The sequence below is a fragment of the Brachycentrus maculatus genome, unplaced genomic scaffold (genome assembly GCF_059751285.1).
Source record: "Brachycentrus maculatus isolate JH-2025_06_01 unplaced genomic scaffold, ASM5975128v1 h1tg000269l, whole genome shotgun sequence".
NCBI classification, from domain to species: domain Eukaryota; kingdom Metazoa; phylum Arthropoda; class Insecta; order Trichoptera; family Brachycentridae; genus Brachycentrus; species Brachycentrus maculatus.
The window spans coordinates 785,772-806,050 of NW_028281020.1; the positions used below are offsets into that span (position 1 = coordinate 785,772).

General features: G+C 30.9%; 1 protein-coding gene across 1 annotated transcript in view; it reads right to left on the reverse strand.

Moving 5' to 3' along the window:
* Positions 1-4,063: 4,063 nt before the first annotated feature.
* The window catches only part of IRSp53 (Insulin receptor substrate 53 kDa), a 353,967-nt gene continuing 337,751 nt past the window's right edge, over positions 4,064-20,279 (reverse strand). The window contains exons 11-16 of the mRNA XM_088266488.1: positions 19,254-19,500; positions 18,293-18,620; positions 12,962-13,163; positions 7,494-7,945; positions 5,669-7,260; positions 4,064-4,199 (exon numbers count right to left, since the gene is read on the reverse strand). Coding sequence (XP_088122614.1) covers positions 5,673-7,260; positions 7,494-7,945; positions 12,962-13,163; positions 18,293-18,620; positions 19,254-19,500 — 2,817 coding nt within the window. The 3' untranslated portion in view covers positions 4,064-4,199; positions 5,669-5,672. The remainder of the gene's footprint in view (positions 4,200-5,668; positions 7,261-7,493; positions 7,946-12,961; positions 13,164-18,292; positions 18,621-19,253; positions 19,501-20,279) is intronic.

The following is a 20,279-nucleotide window of genomic DNA, read 5'->3' on the forward strand; positions in this document are numbered from 1 at the left end:
AAAAAACAAAAATTTCTAAAATGTTAATTATGAATTCCCTATTTCTCAAAAAAAATACATCTATTAGACTCAAGAAATTTAGATATCGTTTCTTTACTCTGTATATTCATTACAGTGAACTTCACAAAATAATATTTGTTATGTATCCAAATCCTTGTTCACAAATTTGGGTTTATCCACTTACCAGTTATTTATATTGATATCTCAACGTAGATCGAAAAATAAATGGATGTCTGAGAATTTATAGAATTAATGACCTGTCATAAAGTATGTTTAGTGATCACTTTACATACGTGTAACATTCACCATTCAACTCTTGATTAACAACCACACTCAAACGTTGTAAGTTATATTAAGGCTTTATTTGACACCTTCTTTCACATGCTAGTTCTCGGCGCCATCTATGGTTGAGTTAAGTTTTTTCAATTAACAGATGTCTTCACAAAATATATGTAAGATTCTATTCCGAATTATTTTACATTTAAGGAGACGCCTGAAAATATTCCTTTGACATTCATTTACTTATAAATTATTGATTGAAAAAAAACAGATCCAAGTTTTTTATTCTTTATAACTCATTTAGTACATATTTGCTAACTTTTTTCATTTTCATCTTTTTGATTTTTTGTTTTCTGTTAAAAGCATAAATTTGAAGTTTATATTAGCGCTTTTAATCTTTATTCATTTCTGATAATATATATTGTATTCTTCTCAGCGCCCTTTATTAAAACCTAAATGTTTACCCACACACCATGCCTTTGTGGGATATTTTTTTGTATTAATATTATTATTTTGTACTTGAAAAATTAAATGATATTATGAAATGCAAAAGAATTTAAAATAAAGACGAAAAAAAGTGGAGAATTTCAGATTTTGAACAAGTATTTGAACCCACAAAATATTGTGAGTACAAAAATTGTTTACTATTAGGTACTGGTAATTTTTCGGTTGGTTGGAAGATATTGCTCTATTACTTCAACTAACAGCAGGTTTCTCCGCTAATATACATGTATTCTGCGGAAGAAGTTGATTATATACAAGAATTAACATTATTCGGTACATAAAGGAAGAAAAATTCGTACCGTATTCCAATGTATTGCGGTATATTGTAATATTGCTTCCGCATTTTCGAAATAAAAAGTCACAACTACTTTTAAATAGCTTTATTGGTTACATAAAACATATTACATTAATAAAAAATTTTAAATGAAAAAGAAATTGAATAAAAAACATTTGCAAATAATTATAATCTCAACATTTCTCGACACATTGTTTTTTTAAAGAATCGAACATAATTATATTATTTAAATGAAATTAAATAATATATTTAATAAACGACCAAATTCTGTTGTTTTGTTTGTTTAATATTTTTAAACAATATTTCTTGCATTGCCTGTTCTCATACACCACTTTTTTAATATTAAAAATGTTTTTTGTTGATATTTTTTTCCCAATATTTCTAATTTTGTTATCATTGATAAAAATACATTATCAGCATGACCAAAAAATGTGATGCAAAAATCAATACATTAATACTTGTTTTTTTCTTATAATATTATTTTATACATATTACTACAACAATATAAATTTTAATGTAATATTATATTCAATTTTTCAAGATAAGTGCATTAATTATATTATCCTAACTGTACTTGTCTTAATGTTCTAAAAACGTGGTAAAACCCAAAAGGTATATAACATTTACTTATGGTTTTTTATTTACAACAAAATATAACAATTATTTAAAAATGCGTTTCATACAAAAAATGTATTATTATATTCAGTTACAACAGTATAATATAATATATGTGTATCATTTTTAATTGAACATACGGTTAAGATACATTAATTTTCTCAGTTATTTATTATAAAAATTTCGATTGTCGTATTATAGAAATAGTTTTTTGGCAGTCCGGAATAGTGATTGGTTGTTTCATTTTGATTTTCCGATTTTCAATTGAATAATCAAATAATAATATGGCTATTTTAACACTACTATTTACATCACTAGTCATCTTAAATAGTAAATTTTCAATGGTGTTTTGTTCATAATTTAATCACTAAATTATGTTTTTTTTTTCATTCTGTTATATCTTTATAAAAATCGATGTACCGATACATCTTCATCGCACCGCAGCTTTCCCAACACTAGCATTTGTAATATTTTGTACTTTGTTCAAAGTATCCAAAAACGACATACTTCATTTCCGCGGATCTGTCAAAAAACCATTTCAATAATATCGTTTTTATTCGACGTTTGTTCAATAATGTATTTTTTTTGTTAAAGAAACTAATGAATTATGGTATTGAATTTTTTTTGATAACCTTTACTTCGCTGAATTTATGAAATGGACTATTTTCATTGTTTGTTTTATTTACAGAATATTATTTTAATTCAAAATAGCACCTTTTAAAAAAGTCAGTCAAAATAACACTTTTTAAATGTATCTGAACAAATACCAGTCCATTATAATATTTTCGTTAGTGTCTGAATCTAAAAAATCGTATAAATTTGTCGATTTACAAAATTTCGTTTAAAGAGTAAAAATACTAATTAACAGGGAAAAGGAGGGCTAAGAATATCAAATTTAACGGATAAATATCTGTTTAATTTAAACAAAAACAAATTAATATGAAAAAAACATCCACAAATGGAGCAGCTTCGAAATATAACTCTTTAAAATCCTTCAAAATCACATATTTTTTTTAAAATAACAAACCTTCTGTACCCCGAGTATATTTCCTCCTTTTTATCAAGAAAATCAAGATGAACTGATTCTTCACAATAAATTTTTAAAATATATTTTTAAATTTGTTTATTTTTATTTTGTACACAATAAAAAAATGCAGCATTTAATCCTAAAAATGATATTCTCAGATCTATTTCCCATAGTATATGTAAACGTATTAACACGTCATACAAAAGTTAATCTATAACAATAATGTACGAGTACATTTTTTATACACGTATTATATATTACACATTCATAAATGGCTAAATTTACTATCAATAATGTTTTAATTTTAAAATGATATATTTTATGAATGAACGCATATGTATAATATTATTATGAAATTAAAAAAAAATATGTAAAGTATATAGAAAACATGTACACAGATATATATTTTTTAAATGTAGGCAATGAATATTAATTTCAAACCATTGCACGATACCGGCCAAAACTGCATCAAATTTACAAATATTATTTATTGACTGTCAAAAGAAATGAATACATTCAATATATTATAAGGAAGTCATACAAATATAATATATGTATATGGTATATTTAAAGTAGAATAATATTTATAATTATTATAATATTGGTATAATTATTACTAGTTTCATGAGCAAATCTGGTTAATGTAATCAACTTATAATTACATCGCATTATATAGCTTTATTAAGGGCTGATAGATATCTAAGTTTTTTTTTATAAAAACATTATTTCAAGATTTACAATGTATCAACTCTTGACATAAAAACTATTGGGATTATCTTCTAAACATAATATTTGAAAAGTTATATAATATATTTACCTATATTTAGTTTCGATATCAAACATGCAATACTTATAAATTAAAACAAGATTATAGAGAAAATACACACGCTATTAATAAAAAAAATCAACAAAATGAAAATCTGGGTGGAAATTGGCTAAAATGTATCTAAAAAAATAATAGTTTTATTAAAAACTGTGAGCTTAGTATGAATAGTTAAACAAGATATTTATTGAATTCTTGATTATGTGCTTTTTAGAGAAAATTTTATTTTTCAAAAATTGATAGTTAGATTCAAATATTGAAAAAAGTTAAAAATAAAATAAGCTTTTTTAAAAATATAGATTATGGCCTTTTTAAAAGCAAAATATTCAAAATATTTTTTATACATTTATGCACTTCGTAAACCAAAACAACAAGTGTTTTCTTTTTCTTTCTTATATTTAATATTTGATATATTTTCTTAAAAATAATGTAATCTATAATGGAAACCATCACCGCTATATATGTCATATACAATTTATAAATATATAACAAAATTAACATTAAATATTTCAAATATATTGATAAATATTCTGTGTTATAAAATATTATAAGTAGATTTGATATTGTTGGTAATATTCTTAATTCACTCCAAAGTAGGGGCGGATCGGTCGTTTGTTAACGTTTTTCGAAGTTTTACTGTCGCAAATTGGTTGACCCTGAAAAAGAGAAAAAATAAATAACATTAATATTAGAAAAAAAATAATAAAATAAAAATATTTATAATGTGTATAAACATAATTTTTTTTGGGTTTATTAATATTTAAAGACTAGTTTTGAGAGCATCTGTAGTTCTCAAAACTTGTAGGGTCATCATACATCAGTACAATAAAGTAAAAAAAGTGGTCTTCGAGAATGATTTATATTAACTTGTTCATTGTGAAATCAAACAGTACGTTACATTACAATAACAATAATAATTTAATCTGATTTAGTAAAATTTACAAGTAACATGTAATACAGTGGACGGTAACCCATGGGTAATTTAATTGAATAAGGCATTTTGAATTGTCCACCAATAACATATGGTCATGATATTTTTTTTTGTATAAAAGTATTTATTCATTGTAAATGCTAGTAACAATATTAACAAAAGTAATGTGAATAAGTAACAATTTTTTTTGTTATTTTATAATTTTAAATAAATAAATAAGGGTAATTTTTTTTACACTTTTAGTATCGAACTTGAAGTGGCAATACTCCTTTGTTTAAATTTTTTATTTTATAAAATAAATATATTCTTTAAAAAAATAGCAGCGTTTAAAGATATTTTGCCTATTTATCACATAAAATTTTAAAATTCGTTTTTTATCCAGTCTCTTAAAAGGTTACCGACTACTGATGAAGTATATGGCATTCAACGGAATAAATACGAAATTTATCCCTTAGGGTTATCCTTAAACAGGGCGAAGGAAGAGATGTATCTGTACTTTTCATACAGTTACCACTCTAGTCATATCGTAACTTTGTGTTACGTTAACTTACCCGTTAACCGTTATCCATCTCAATAATAACGTCACATTTAACACGTATTTGTTATCCTTGTTCACAACACGGTGACCAAGTTAGTAACTGGATTGCGATTTCATGAGAGAACTCAGAGCCGTAACACCCTCGGGAGATTTATTTTATTACGTGGTCATGAAGAGAATCAGTCTCGAAAATAATTGTTAATTGTGATATTCATACTAGAGACAATTTTTAATATATCATTATTTAAAAAAAATCAACAAAATACAAAAAAATATAATTAGTTTAATAACAGTATGTCACTAAAACTATTTAAATATTTTTATTTTATTTTATTGAATAGTGAAATTATTATTATATTTTTTATACTGGCCAAGATTCAATAGAGAAAGTATATTAATTGATTGGATACACATGTTAGGGTATTTTATATATACTGCTTCATTAAAAAAATAATGATTTAAATAATAAAAAAATAGACATTGAACTTAATGATTATATCTAGAAACGATAAATATTTATTTAAGTTTCAAAAAAATACAAAATTTAAATATTTAGCGGTCTAACAACAGGGAAAAAACATACAGCTATGCAAGGAACTTTTGTACAAATGACGGAAATGATAGAATTGATGGAAAGTGTCTACTAAGATTCATACCTGATTACTTTCGGGGGCTCTGCTCCCTGCCCCAGAGGTCAAACCAAGGTCCGTAGGTATGTCCGGGAACGCCCGCAAACTCATTACTATCGTGTCCTTTAGTCCTCTCTCTGGGCGGTGATCTATACTCCATTAGGCCTATCTCTTGCTCGAACTTCATCACCGTCTGCATAGTTGGGCCCACGTTGTTCGCCTTCAGTAGTTTAGTTCGCGGTAATAGCTGCGGTTTGTGTTGCTCGGAACTTTCGTTGTACTTGTGATCATCAGATTGCTCGGAATAATAGCTTTGATTATGTTTCCCGTTTGTGTTCGAGTGCTCGATATAATGACGACGCTGTTCTTCCTTTTGGTCGTAATACTTCTTACTCTTGGCCGCCTTCTTAGAGTCCGTTTCGTGGTTTTGGTAATACTTGTCGTCTTTTCTGGAGTGCTCCGAATATTTGAGTGTGTCGTTCGAGTCCGAATACATTTTCATATCACTTTCATTCTCTTTGAAAGTTTTGAAAGTACTCATTCTCTGGGGGGCGTGATCCACTTGCGATTTGGTGGTTGTCTTTTGACGCTCGGAAGAAAGAGTCGCTCGGAGATGCGGCTTGATCGGTCCATTATTATCGCTGTCGCTTATTTCAGACATGTATGTTCTGGACTTATCAGAAGCTTTCGTATTGTACTGAGCTTGTTGAGCTTGCAGTCTCCTGCTTTCCATTTCTCTTTGCTTCCTTAAGGTCATATGATCATCCACTATTATGCAATCGTAGGGATCCGTGCTTGAAGCTATTGAGTTGCGTTCGGTTTCACTGCCGCTGACTGACTCGTTGTCATTGTCATATTGTTGCAAAATTTCCTTCCTTTTAACAGTTTTTACAACCAGTCCTTCGCCGCTCTCATCGTCATAAAAGCTATTCTCGAAATTCGTCTTGATTGTACTCGAGTTTGTCAAATCAGAATTATTCGATTGTCGGTCGTTACGGGAGTTGTACTCGTCATCAATTATTTGTTGAGGTGTCTGTTTTACATTTTTGACATTCTTCTGTTCAACGCGACTGTCTCCCCCAGCCTGAGCTTTCTTCTCATTCTTGATTAGATTCACTATTGCGCTCGAACTTTTAGACTTTTGCATTTTGTATTTCTCCATCCTGTCCAGAGTTTTATTTTCATCCACACTCATCTTGGGCATATTGCGTTTTAAAGTAGTATCACTGCCTTCAGACATGGTATTGTTAGTGTTTATGTTAGGCCTGTATTCGATTGGAATATTCATGTTGTCAACATCCGTGTACATTTTTCGCTTGTACTGAGGAACAATATCAACCAAATCACGATGCTTCCAAAGACTCATGCCTTCGAGAATGTCTTCAGATGTAGTGCGTCCAAACTTCCAAAATGATTTTGTTCTTTTAACTTTTTGCCCATCCTTTTCCTCTATCATGGATCGCAATATAATTTGCTGATCATCAGTAAGATAAGAACCATTCCTCTCATTGGAGTTTCCGTAACTTTGTCCATTTTCAGTTTGCCTCGGGCGTTGTTCGCGTTGCAAAGTTTGACTGTGACCGTTATTTTGTCCTTCGTATCTCCTTTGACCCCCGCTTCTAATATTCAAAATTATAAAAAAGAAAAAGAAAATAAATGAACGAAAAAAGCAAAAAGAAGCACAAATAATAAAGTAGTTACAATGAAAATCATTATCAAAGGAAAAATTAAGCGTAATGGGAAAAAAAACTAAATGGATATCAACTTAATAGTATTTTTACGAAATAAGCATGAAAATATTATTACGTTACAACACAGTTTCAACCACTCATTTAAAACCAAATTAATTTACCTGATCGGTATTCTGTGGCGTGGTGCATTTTCATCATCGGAATAATCAACTTCCGGCTGTGGTGGAGGTTCATTGGAGAATCCGCTGTCGTTAGAACTGTGAAGTGACACATTTCCTACTGGAGCAACTCCTTTGGGGATGACCCTAGCAGCTTGTCCTTGTACCCTGGCTGGGAGCGTCTGCGGTCCGAAAGACTTAGGATCAGGTACAGAAGGGAATCCAGAAGCACTGGACGTGGAATTCTTCATCGTAGCGGATTTGGACTGGTTCGGAGTGGATGATTGGAAAGTGGCGCTTTGGGATTGGGGAATTTTCTTCTGTGTTTGGGAATTTTGGCCTTGGGAAGGCATTGTTGAAGGTACAGTTGGAGTGGGCACCGGTGCTGGTAGAGTTGGAGGAGGGCCATGGTTGTTGGCCTGCTTAGCGGAAGTGGAAGCCGTAACACGTCGAATCTAGAATAAAATATAATGTTTATTAGAAACGAATGAACTGAAATTAATTATGAATTAAATTTAAAAAAAATAATTTAAAATTTGAATCACTTTTAACGCTCGCTACGCCAAAAAACTCTATGTGTATCTAAAATACCTGACCTCTTGTATTTTTTTTTGTGAGATCCTATTCACGTTTACGTGTTTCACTATTGGTATTATGAAAAACACCAAAATTACCAGTAACACAAAATTATAAATTATAATATTGGGTGATACATAACGCACACGAAGCATATTATAACAAACAAATGTATTTTCACGATCAAAGAAATAATAATTATAACTTTTAACTTTCTTATAAAGATCACTAGAAAAATCTTTAACCTAAATAAATACTTATCTACTATATAATAAAACTTTTTTCTTCTTCAAATTTATAACAAGCAAAATTTTTCTTTTCTACACGTGCTACTAAGAATATAGCTGAAATCCGGATTTTAGATCGATTTAATGTTTATTAAAAAAATAAAAATATGGCCAAGAATAAGGTTTATAATACTAACCACACCCTTTTTTTTTGAAATTTGAAAAAAAAGAAGATATATATATATATATATATATATATATATATATATATATATATATATATATATATATATATATATATATATATATATATATATATATATATATATATATATATATATATATATATATTTATATATATATATATATATATATATATATATATATATATATATATATATATTTATTTATATATATATATATATATCTATATATATATATATATATATATATATATATATATATATATATATATATATATATATATATATATATATATATATATATATATATATATATATATATATATATATATATATATATATATTTATATTTATATATATATATATATTTATATTTATATATATATATATCTTCTTATATATATATATATATATATATATATTTATATATATATATATATATATCTTCTTATATATATATATATATATATATAGATATATATATATATATATATATATATATATATATATATATATATATATATATATATATATATATATTATATATATATATATATATATATATATATATATATATATATATATATATATATATATATATATATATATATATGTATATATACAATATATTCATACACCTTTCTTCTTTCACTTATCTGCACCCAATAGTGTATAGAGCACTACATAATATAAAAACAGTGTTATATTGATTGTGAAATCTATGAAGTAATAAATTATCAGTCCTACGCTTGGAGTACACTATTCCATGGTAATATTTAATAAATAATAAAATGCAAAATCAGTTATATACATATTTATTTCGACCCTCTTAGGAATTGATTCCAAAACTTTAAAGTAAATCATATATTTTGCAGGTGCTAATAATTTAAACATCTTAGGCAATGATCCTGCCAAAAGTTTACCTTTATGTATTGAGCCCAGGAGAAAAAAATAAAAATTATAACAATATTTAAACTTTATAAAACTTAAACTTTGCTTTATATGACTTATTTTTAGTACTTTTTTCAAACAGGTTTCGACAAGTACCTTGTCATCTTCAGGCATATATATGTACTCATACAAGGGCAAATATCCATTGGAAACCCGATGGAAAAGGTACCAAAAATAAAAGTGGTTAAAAACAAAGTTTAATATTTATTCCATAATATTTATATAATGTGCCATTAGGTACTTACACATACATTCAAAATATTTTTTTATCAAATTTTGTCTTGGTTAGTTAATTATAAATTATCGATTGGTGATTAAACTAACACGTAATTTGGGAATCACTTCAATCCTCGCATTGAGTATCTATGAGCTTAGTCGGCACATTCGAACAATTATAGCAGATTGCATTAGTAAACCTCTGTAATTGAATCTGCCAAATTGCTGCTTCGTAGATCGTCTACAGATGATGTCAGACTCTAATGTATACAAGACGATGTCCAATTAAACAGCTTAAGGAAATCTACGTTAAGACGAATCTATATAGGTACGTAAGTTTACAAATATGTATTAACAGCATAATTTTACATGGTAACATCCGTAACCGGTTTTATTTTAAATTTCGTTTTTAGTTTTGAGACTAGTTTTGACATCTTTAAATAAATATATAAACTGAATTCGGGTTTCAATTGTAACAAAATGACATTATTGTAACAAAATCACATAATTCACACATTTTTTACATGTCGCTCACTCCTTTCAAGAACGTCACAAATCAAAAATCGTCAATTTTCAGTTGTGCATGTTTTTGGAATGCCCAGAAAATATACTATATCCCAGCAAAAGCGGCATATTTTTAACTTAATATTTACCCGCTACAGTGCAGAAAGTGTTGCTTTTGCATTTTGAAGAAAATGTATTGTTTAATTATTTTTTTAAACATATTAAATATTTTTCAAATGGACATAAAACCTTCAGGTTTTACCTAAAAAGATCTGTTGCACAGTAAAAAGTTCAATAAGTGGCTTGATATTTATTTTTAATACATTGTAATATATTTTTAAACTTTAAAAACGTTCTCCTGAAAAATCAAGTTTTTTATTTATTTATGACGTTCTTGAAAGGAGTGAGCGATGTGAGTTTGCGGAAGTATGTACGGTTGATTTGAGTAAGTGAAATAACTCTTGAGATTTGTAAACAAGGAATTTGGATATACCCAAAATGTTGTAGACTAAATGATTGTTTGCATATAAAATAGTCATTAAAACCAACCCTTGAAAATGTTGGGCCTTAATATTGTAATAGTTATCGCATTTGGCTACTACGGTAGAGGTTTTGGGTTCGGTTTCTAAAAGGGTCAAAATAAATTTGTTTTCTTTGACGCTAATATTTTCTGGACTACTGGGAAACATAAGACTGATCTCGTTCCTTCGATTAACGGTCAACATAACACTACACCAGTTTGATACAGTGCCCAATGCACCATCGGGTGCGGATGAGGCTAAAAAGTAGACGAACAATACTTCGCGTATTTGCGTATGGGGCGGTATTGAGATACACATATTTTTTTTATATATGGCGGATTATACGAGTAGGTATATGATGTGAAGAATGTATTCCAATTATTCACATCGGCGCAAAACAACAATAATAAAAATGTTAAATTTTATATCTACTAGATATTTATTGTATTATACATCTGCTAAATATTTATCTGTAAAATTCATAATCACTTCGTTGAAATGTTATGTCCGCCTTCGTAGTGTAATGGTCAGCACGCTCGGCTACCGTTCTGGAGGTCCCGGGTTCGATTCCCAGGGGGGTCAAATAAATTTAAGTGATTTTTTCACTCCAATATTTATTCAATACTGGTACCTGAAGCGGAGGGCTGATCACCTTTCCTTCATGTGTTTACGATAAAGATAACACTGCGTTTCTATAATGCAGTGCCCTATGCACCATTGGGGTGCGGATAAGGGTAAGAGAGATTGTTATACAGTATTCGTATTAATTACTACGTTATAATCTTTGTACATTTTGAGATAGTGCAGGGTTTGGAATAAAGGTGGTGGATAGTGTTTAGCAACTCTAAAAAAGATTCAAGCCAGACGTAATTTTTTTGCTGTATGAAAAAGATCTTATTTTCGACAATCAGCAGAAAACTTAAAACTTAAAGCGCTGCAGTTAATTATGGATCCAATTATCTTTTATCATACTCGCATTTAGCTTACGTCCCTAAAATCCGAATCTTACGGGGAAAATCGCATAAAGTAGTTAACTCGTCAGCACATTGCACGCGAAAGCCTTGAGGCTAGACCGGATATCCTTCCAACCACACACTACCACGCTGCGAGACTTCAGTAACCATTGATTGAGCTTTCGAGCTAAGTCAAACAGAATCGTTTGATTTTCAATGCAGTTGAAATTAAGCGCTCGGGGATAATTGGAGCTACAGACTGTAGCTTATAGATGTAAACATTCGGTAGACAGCTTTTGAGAGCTTTTTATTCGCCTTACTTTTATTACAGAATGAATACGACTTTTTTTATCTTCTCTCGTACAACGTTTTCTAATATTTCTCAAAACTTTGTATCCAGTATTTTGTAGTAATATTTAAGCTAACTACTCTTTACAAAATAACTTATGACGCATGAACATTTATCGCAAGCACAAGCGTTAATTATATTCAAGTGCACAGTAGTTAGGTTATAAGGGATAAAAGTTTTGTACATGTGACTTTGAGACACTAAAACAAAAACTAAAAAACTTACGCAACCATCACGCCACTTCCCCGCAGGGGTTGGCAGAGAAAATAGAACGTCATACCAATATGTCTTTGCACAAAATCTTTACCTACTCCACATTCATAAATTGTCTTATACATAAACACTGATTATTCCGATTCATGACATGACCTCTTTCAAGTATTTGAAAAACTTGATCAATGCAAGTTTTCTCCAGTCTTTTTCTGCTTTTATTACCAACCACATTCACCTCATAAATTTCTTGGACTGTTTCTTCATCAATCATTCGATTTACAAACCCAAACCATCCCAATACACCTTTTATTACACCGAAACAAAAGTTTTTATTTAATACTAAAAATAAATATAAGCAAGCTTGAACACACAAAAATTATAGTGGATAAGAAAAGAAAACTTAAATCGATTCGGTAGTACGTTTAAAAAAACAAAAATCTACCCGTTTTCAATTTATATAAGATAAATAATTTAATGTTTTTAAAAAATATTAATTATGTGTTTTAATATTTTTTATATTTTTTTAAATCATGATTTTTTTTAAATATTTATTGAAGATGGGTAAATTTTCATATCATTTCATTTCATATCATCATGACATCTCATCAAAGATGACGAAGAATATGGAAGTCTGGGCATTTACAGGGCTGACGACCGTCATAGGCTGGTTTGTGGGTAAATTGTTTTTTGTAAGTTAAGAAGCATCCGAACGGGTTTGCATCTAGAAGCGTCTAGTGGGATCTACGGGGCCTAGCTACCTGCTTCGAGCCTCTATTGGCTAGCAGCGTGTCTCCGAACATGCGTGTGGCTAGCTCCGGCTGGGGGCGCTGGGGGGCGGGGGCGGGAGCGGGGACACTCTGCTGGGGGGGGCCCTGGCTACCGGAGCGCCCGCTGGAGGCCGGGGACCCGGGGGCGGAGCCGGCGCTGGGCGGCTGCAGGCTGCCCCAGCGGTTCGGAGACCTGGTGAAAGAGAATACACAATTCAAATAAGGGAAGGAAATAAAAATAAATATAAGTCATGCGATAAATAAAAATTTGATATTTCTTAAAATATTGAAATAAAAACTAACTTTATATCATCCAATATATTTGTGTTCATTTTTTGACGATTTTTTTTAAGCCGGTGTTCCTCAGAATGGAACCCCGGCGTAAAACAAAGGTTACCTTTATTTATTTTCTTATTGTATCTTCCAAATAAGTGTAAATTATTTCTTATCGTTATTTATTTTTGAACTTTTTTTATAAAGAAATTAAAATTTTATTCAATTTTACCATAGACACCTAGATTTGTACCTGAAGCGAAGGGCTGATCACCTTTCTTTCATTTGTTAACGATCAAGATAACATTGCGTTTATATGACACAGTGCCCTGTGTACCATCGGGTGCGGATGAGGATTTGAGAAATACATTTTGCAAGGATTCAGGATGACAGGATGGCAAAATTTATACATGTATATAAAATAATCACGATTTCAGTACCAAAAGAGTTTGCCATTATCTTTACATCACAAATTATTTCTTCTCTATGTGACATCTATAATTATTTATTTAATTGAACTCAATTTAAATAAAAGACAATGACATACATTTAAGTGAATTTCTCTCAAGAAAGTGTTTTACGGGTAAATGTTCAGTGGAGAAAATTTCTTGTAATTCCACGAATAAATTATTTCAAGAAAATTAATATTTTCTTTGCGCCTACAAGTTTCAGAAATTAGCTGAAATACGTAATTTGATAACTACGCCGCGTGTGTTGTACGTAATTATGCTCAAGTTGTGTCAAAGTACCTTTGAGCATGCACACACATGTATATTTATTACTTTATATATTATTATATCTGGTGTCACAAAAATTATGGGCAATTTTGACTAATTATTGTAACCAATTTTTTTTTTCAAACCAGCGATCAAATGATAAATTTTTCACATTACATATTGTTGTGATTTCCAAAGAAATGGAGTTAAATGGAAACTAAATGAAGCTCAAACTATGTTTAAAGGAAAAACAAAAAATGTTAGAGTCTCTGTCTTGAAATATTTATATGCCTTATTAACAGCAGATTTATATATGCTTGTCCTGGCTGTAAGCAGGATTAAATTGGGTTTGTAAATTTTGGACCCAGTAAGTATTCTGTGTGTGTATGTGTATGTGTGTGTGTGTGTGTGTGTATGTGTGTGTGTGTGTGTGTGTGTGTGTGTGTGTGTGTGTGTGTGTGTGTGTGTAATAAATTCCTTATACGTTGATCAAGGTTAAGTCTACTGATTGGTTTTTGCCTTTAATATTAATTTTATTACTGTTTATTGTAATACAATAAGAAAACTTAGAATAATTTAGATTAGCATTTAAGGTAATAATTGAAAAATTGTTTCATGAAATAAATTTAAAAAATGCGTCAGTTAGAGTATGAATATAATTTTATAATGCGTTTTTTTATTTAATTTAAATATTTGTACATTGATTTCGTTACTTGGCACCGTGTATAGTTTTATATTATAATTAGAGTGGCAAAAGACGAGCCACCCATCGCAGGATTCAGAAATCTTCGTGTTGGAAATATCTCGCTCAAGAGGGGAATCGTTATGATCTTATCTGAATTATAGTGTCTGAGTCTTGAAAAAATACGGAAGTACAGACTGGATAAAAATTATCGAAAAGTGTAAAAATAATGCAACATTTTTATCAAACGTTTATGGAATTGACATTAAGCTCTAAGTCTGAACTGTTTCTTACTGATTCCCTCGTAAAACTAGGTACATTTGAATACAAACATAAGGACCGGATTTATATTTGAAAAGTCTAAAAATTGATGAAATGCATACTGTATCTCCACATGCATCTAAAGTGCTTGACATTATAACATCAAAATTTATATTTATAGCAATTTTCATGTTGTCAAAACTTTAATCCACAATTTTGAGCTGCCGGCATTTTGACAGAGACCCTATCATTCCCAAATCTATACTTTAAAAGAAGTTGCAACCAAGTAAGGTATAAATAAAACAGAATAGTTATTACGTACAATATTTCTAAAAATTGGGCTGAACAATTAGAAAAATATTGCATGTAGTATTGTTGTAACAAAAGTATTTAATATCACAGGGGACTGCATAGTACTAAAGTAGTGTTTTATCAATCATCTTTTACACAATCGCAACGTGATTTGTTCTGCACTTCAAGTACAAGTCTAAAGTCAAAATAAACATATAAATTTTAAAGTGAAACATCACATATGCTTAGTTTTAACCTACTAAGGCATCAAACACAGGACCTTCAGTAAAGTAGCCTAACGCCCTAACCAATACACTGCGAAGGCAAACAAAAGTAGACGATTAATACACACAGTGTACATGATTTCTTAATTAAAAGGTAACTCAATTAAAATAATTGTTTTTTACCATTATTTTGGAAATCAAGTATTATTTAACTTGTTAGTAAAAATAAAAATGAAAGATTTAAAAAAAAAAATGTTTATATATTTCATGCATATCCTGTACTCGACGAATCTTGAGTTCTGTTCGTATCATTCTGAATGTAGCAGTTTATTTTATCGTGGCTTTTATTTACAGGATTCTCGTTCCAGGCAAAAGCAAAGGGGGCAATGTAGAAATAGAGGAAGATACAGACAAGTGGCAGACAATATAAGAGAGGAGATGAGTTTTTCAAAGGGAATGTGGAATTACGTATAAAAAGTTAAGGAAATAATTTATTTGTTGAACCAGACTTATTTATGAAAAAAAATCATAGTCGTAACTGAGGTATCTTTTAATTCTTCAATTTCTTACCATTTTTAATATTGGTAACTTTATTATATTGAGAATAAACAATAAATTAAAAATCGGTATAAATATCATAAAGGTGAATTTATAAAAAAAAAATTAACCACAAGAAAAATATACGAAAAGTTAACTATAATAAAAAAGTGATAATTTTATAAATTATATAAAATTTTAACAGAGTTTATTTGAAACAATATTCCGAAGTATCATAAAGTACAACAAAGTTAATTGTAATTTCATTAGGAAAGCATAAGTAAGCAAACTTTGTATTTATCACCATATAATTTTTTAACCTTTCATTCCTTTGTTTCACTAAGAAAAGTTTAAAGTTTAAAAAATGAATATAAAAAAATAACATTTTTCTAAAAAAGAAAAAGGTTAATACAAAATTAAAATATTCAATAGTTTTCTCTTTGTGAATTCAGTGAAATAATCGTCGTTCCAAATTATTTAAATAAATATCTTATTTGAAAATCGACTGTTATAGAATTTACCGAGGGTAGTTTTTGAAGCGTAACATTCTTAATGAAAAACAGTGTTGTAGAAAAAGTTTGATATTAAATGAATTTTAGGAACAGCTGATACAAAAACTGAAGAACAAAGATCACGACTCTCTTTTAGCATTGCGATTACGCACACGTTTCCCTAAAGCAAATGTTTGGATTCGGAAACTTTGTTCGCGTTGGGTGTATTGACTTTCTGCCTATAAATATTTATTAAATTCGCAAAAGTTGACCTCTTTTGTTTTTTCTCAAAACTGATGGAAAAACAAAAAATGGAGAAGAATACTATTATATCTTTAAACAAGGAGGAAAACAGCACATGCAAGTGTTTTCGAACATCTCACTAATCCAGAAGAACATTTTAAGACTTTGAAAAAAATCACCGAGGACCATAGAAATATATTAGAAATTTAGAAATGATATCATAAAAGAACAAACTGAGGACAAAATTTTATGTTTGTGTTTGAGTGTGTGTGTCAATTTTTTTTATTTTGAATATACAATTCAATAAAAAATAAGATAAAACAACAATTTGATGACCAAAATTGTAAAATCGTTAAGGAAAATTAACCAATTTATAAATATATAATATTATTTTACAGTTATAGTAGTATTATACGATGAAAATTCAAATACTTATAAACAATTTAAGAATGTGGTTTTAGTATTAAAAGGTGATATAATTTTTTTTTAAAAAAACAAGCTTTTTAATATGTTATAGTAATATTGATTTTTTTTTTAATTTTATTTGAACATGCATGAAGAATTTTAAAACAATGCATGTTTTAAAATTTGATGAAAATTAATAATGATGGTTAATGTTTCCACAATGAATATTAAAATCATAATTTTAAGAGATAAATCATGCGTATTGCACCTAAATATGCTATGAATTTTTCTTTTCTAAACATGGCCTATCACTTCGCTATTCTCATAAGAGAATACTTAACTTCCCTCTCATCGTCATGGGAGTACATCCTTTTTCAGTAATTCATTTTCTGTGTAAGCTGATATACTTTGAAATGATCCCCCCTCTTTCAGTGAAAAATATCCCCCTTTGACGACTTTAAGAATCGTCTGAAATATTACTTACTACCTTTCTAGTGATTCGTAATCACCCATTAACACTCTTCTTCAACCTTACCTTTTTCTCAATTTTTATAATGTGATTTTATTATTTTTTTGCATTGTCATTTTGAAACGAAATGATATTTTATTAATTTTTTCAAAGTTGTATCTTATTTACTCACGTGGAGCAGAGGACAAAAGATTTTTTTCCAATTGGAATGTAACACTATACCTAGATTTTTTTAAAATTTTGGGGGACCGGAAAGGGTTAAGAAAATAGTGGCATTTACCGAACAATTTTTTTAAATCCAATAGTTACAATTAATGGTAGCCGGCTATTCTTACCCAACATCACATTCGACCACCTTGGTGTACGTGTCAGAATAGATTTAAGGAAATAGTGGCATTTACCAATTTTTTTTAAAAATCCAATTCATCTCCGTCTTATTCCTCATTGCTGAGGGTTGTGACCCTTGCAGAAGCAATGACTCTTCTCCAGCTATCCCTTGACTGCGCTGCACGTAGGGCTCCAACCACTGAGGTGCCTGCTGCAACCTTAATTTGATCGGTCCATCGTGTGGGGATCTTCCTCTCCCTCTCTTTCCCTCCAGGCTACCGATCACAACTAGTTGTTCCAGGCTATCCTCGTTGCCACGTGCATCGTATCCAAAGAACTGGAGAATCCATCGGGTATAGAGTCAAGCCAATAGTAACAATTAATGGTAGTCGGCTATTCTTACCCGACGTCAGTGTCGACCACCTCGGTGTACGCCAGCGGGAACCAGCCCGTGAGCTGCGTGCGCAGATTCTCGCCGAACTGCCAGCCTTTGGTGCGTTCGCCCAGCAGCGCGAGCACGTCCCCCTCCAGGAAGCTCAGCTGGTTGTCCCCGGAGGACAGGTAGGCGTAGAGGGCGCGCGCCAGCGGCGGGGCGGCCTGCGGCGGCGCGGCCTGCGGCGGCTGCGGCGCGTGCGGCGCGTGCGGTGGCATGGGCGGGTGCTGCCACGGCGGGCGCTGCGTCGGCATGGCCATGGAGCGCGGACGGCGGGTCGGCGTCGCGTTCAGTGATTCTGAAGTTTAACGAAGAATGATATCATTAAAACTGTGAACAATGAATAGAAGAATTATTTTCTACCACCAGCGCTACCAGTCTCTTTACGAGGATCCACACTATTTAAAGTCAAATGCTTACATGCTAAGATCGATTATTTCTGCACACAGAGGGAGATCTTTTTTTGTTTTTGGCATAAATTTAAGTTTTATACTGACATTACTTGGTGAAATTGAATTTAATACAATAAAATAACAACTATGTAGTTTTTTCCACATTCATTTTATTTGACCAGCAACCGGGTCTCGTCGTAACCGACATCATCAGACTGGCGAGAAAAGTATAATAATAACAGTGATATGATAAAAAAATAATAAAAATATAAACTAACAGTAGGATGATGTCGGTTACGACGAAACTCGGTTGCTGGTCAAATAAAATTCATGTGGAATAAACAACAAAGTTATTTATTCTCTAAATTTATATTCTCTCATGGCTAGAGGGTGAGTACTATAGTGATGTTCACCCACTCTCTTGCCACATTTATCATCCTCCAGAGAATGAGTACTAGAGTTACGTTCTCCCATTCTCTTGCCATACTCCAAGAAATGAGTGCTGGAACTATGTTCTCCCACTCTCTTGCCACACTTACCGTCCTCCAGGGAGTGGGTGCTGGAGTTGATGTTGAAGTCAGACTTGGCGCGGGATAGGTGCGCCGGCGAGGGGCTGGCCGCGCGGTCCAGGGAGCGCACGTCCAGGCAGGACGCGTCCATGCTGCGCGTCTTGCGCAGCTGCGAGCTGACGGACAGGCGCTCCAGCTCGTCGGCGGAGACTGCCCCCCTGTCGCCGCGCCCCCCGGGACTAGCGTACACGTCCTCGTCAGCCCAGAACGAAACTTGCTGGAATTCATCAAATCAAAGTAATTTTAACACGTTGACTGTCAAAAAAGCCAATTCTTTAAAAATATTTTTTTTCCTTCTTGATTTTTAATATTTTTTTTATAGTTAAATATTCTTTTTATTTATAATTAAATTTTCTGTTCGTATCTTTTCTGTATGTAAGCCAACATTGAATTTTTGTTCTCTTTTCAGAAGCTATCTATATCCATATTAGCACTGATATACTACGAATTTTATCGTAGCTTCACGAATATGGCAATTGAACACAGTACGAAATAACTCGTAGATTCATACTTAAATAGACAAAATTTACATTCTACCCTTTTGGGAAAGTGCAACCCGTGCAGTTTGTGAAGTGGTGAATATATTAGTTATACAATAGTTTAAGAGTAGTTATGGAGGAAACATTGGACCTAAAAATGCCCGGAACGTGTTTGGATTGTATTGTATAAAAGGATCTATTGACCACAATAATAATTATGCAAATCGACTAAAGGAGTGATAATGGGAGGGTCCAATGCCTTGCAGAAAACGCGCTGGTGTGCATTATGTGCCTTCGTGTTAAATATAGACTTTGATATTGTCTCCGTAATCACTCCATGATGTTTTGTCGTGGAATTGCTTTGTACCAAGTCATGTGTTGGACTATGCTGAGTTTGGTGTATATACAGAGTCATACCATGGAAATAAGCTAGATAACTGTAATTATAACCGAATTATGTAATCTAAATATTTAAAACATACAATAATTAGCTCGAAAGCTTTACATACGGGTTAGT